At 41.5% G+C, this 2,062-nt stretch overlaps 1 protein-coding gene across 1 annotated transcript; it reads left to right on the forward strand.

Annotated features, from left to right (window-relative positions):
* Positions 1–359: 359 nt before the first annotated feature.
* Positions 360–1,726, forward strand: COL4 (zinc finger CONSTANS-like protein). The gene is made up of 2 exons (XM_078997567.1): positions 360–1,182; positions 1,287–1,726. Exons 1-2 carry the CDS (start codon positions 409–411, stop codon positions 1,623–1,625), a joined length of 1,113 nt encoding a protein of 370 aa, XP_078853693.1. The 5' UTR covers positions 360–408; the 3' UTR covers positions 1,626–1,726.
* Positions 1,727–2,062: the final 336 nt, after the last annotated feature.

The raw sequence follows: 2,062 nt of genomic DNA on the forward strand, positions 1-2,062 counted from the left end.
GGAAAGAAAAATAAAAATAGTGGTATTGCTAGAAAAAAAAGTGAAGGAAGTTCCATCCATATCTGCCGATTTAAGAAGTCACCGCTAATAACCATGCTGTTTATAAACTTTTAATATTTTCCGTTTACAGCTATAGTAAGTATTATTTGATACTCTTACAAAAACAATTAGACATAACATCTTTTGAATCGGAATGCGAACTTTGTCCGAATCCAAACTTTGGTCCTCACTCAATTATACTAGAAAAGGCCCCTCCACCCATTTTGGGTAAGATTCCGACACGTGTCAATCCATCATTCGTCCTCTACTCCTTTTGGATAGCTTTATAGGATATCGGAGAGAGAATGCGATTTCACTGCAAGAACCAAAACCCAAAATCACTTAAACAAAAGCCATCAAATATACTCCATGGGCAAAGAGAGCTGGAACATGGCTGCGACCCTTTGTGATTCCTGCAAAACGACGTCGGCCGCTTTGTTCTGTAGAGCAGACTCCGCCTTCCTCTGTATACCATGCGACGGCAAGGTCCACGCGGCGAACAAGCTCGCGTCTCGCCACGCGCGTGTGTGGATGTGTGATGTGTGTGAGCGAGCTCCGGCGAGTTTCACCTGTAAGGCGGACGCTGCCACCCTCTGTGTTACCTGTGACCGCGATATCCATTCAGCAAACCCCCTCGCCCGCCGTCACGAGCGGTTTCCGGTGGTGCCATTTTATGATACTGCAACTGCCGTGTCGAAGGTAGGTGGTGGAGGTGATCATAATGATAATGATAACAACGACCACCATTTCCTATTGGATTTTGATGTTAACGTAGCCGGAACTGAAGCTGAAGAAGCGGAGGCTGCTTCCTGGCTTATCCCAGATCCAAATTTAAACAAAATCGTCGATGGATCTGAGGATGATAATAAATCGGAGTACTTGTTTAACGAGATCGATCCTTACCTTGATATAGATCTGAAAACGCCGGATCAAAAGCCTAATCAGATCATTCGCAGATACAATTCCCCAACCGATGGAGTTGTTCCGGTGCAAAACAAGATCGAAAATCGCAATTACCAGATGCCACCACATGCACATGCTTCTTCTCCAGATGTAGTCGAAGGATTACCTGCATATGACGTCGATTACACCGGATCTAAGCCTTTCATGTACAACTTCACCTCTCAATCCGTCAGCCAAAGCGTAAGTGCAATCCAAACCAAATCCGAATACTTATAATTCCTTATAACAACTTAAATTTCATTATATCACCTAATCTGGATATCGGACATCTCTTTACTCATCAGGTATCATCATCTTCACTGGAAATCGAAGTAGGCGTCGTACCGGACCACAACGCAGCCATGGCGGATGTATCAAACAACCACCACCACCACCAATCGTTACCGGAAGTATATCCGACTCCTGTGTCGGGTTTCGATCGTGAAGCCAGGGTTTTAAGATACAAAGAAAAGAGGAAGAACAGGAGGTTTGAGAAAACGATTCGATATGCTTCGAGGAAGGCATACGCAGAAACTAGACCCAGAATTAAAGGAAGATTTGCCAAGCGAACTGAAATCGATCTAGAAGTTGAGGATACCTTCATCTCCCCAGATTCCTCATACGGCATCGTTCCATCCTACTAATTATGTTTTTCTTTTTCATTTTTTTTTTCGTCTATGTCTTCTTTGTTAATCCATGTGTATATATATTAGATGACCTCTTAATCAAGTACTATTTATAATAACTATAAGAGGAAAGTCTTTTAACGTAAACTAAAGTGGTATTTAGCCTAACTGGAATCTAATTGAGTTTCGAACTGATCATGGGTTTGGAAATTGAATGTGTTTAGTGGAATACTCTCATTCTCATTAGTCAAAATTCCAGCCCATCAGCCCAATGTTACTATAGGTTTGTGATGATAAATGGGGAGTATGACCTAGAAGAAGGAAATTTAAAAAGAATCAACAAAAATAGTAGCTAAAAAGCGGAAGAGTATTTCTCTTTTTACCTTGTTATTTGTGAGATGATGAAACCTCCACTTAAACATCAACGTATCAATAAGTTTTCATTAGATTTCAAC

Source organism: Lactuca saligna, chromosome 5, assembly GCF_052625555.1.
Source record: "Lactuca saligna cultivar CGN05327 chromosome 5, ASM5262555v1, whole genome shotgun sequence".
Taxonomy (NCBI): Eukaryota; Viridiplantae; Streptophyta; class Magnoliopsida; order Asterales; family Asteraceae; genus Lactuca; species Lactuca saligna.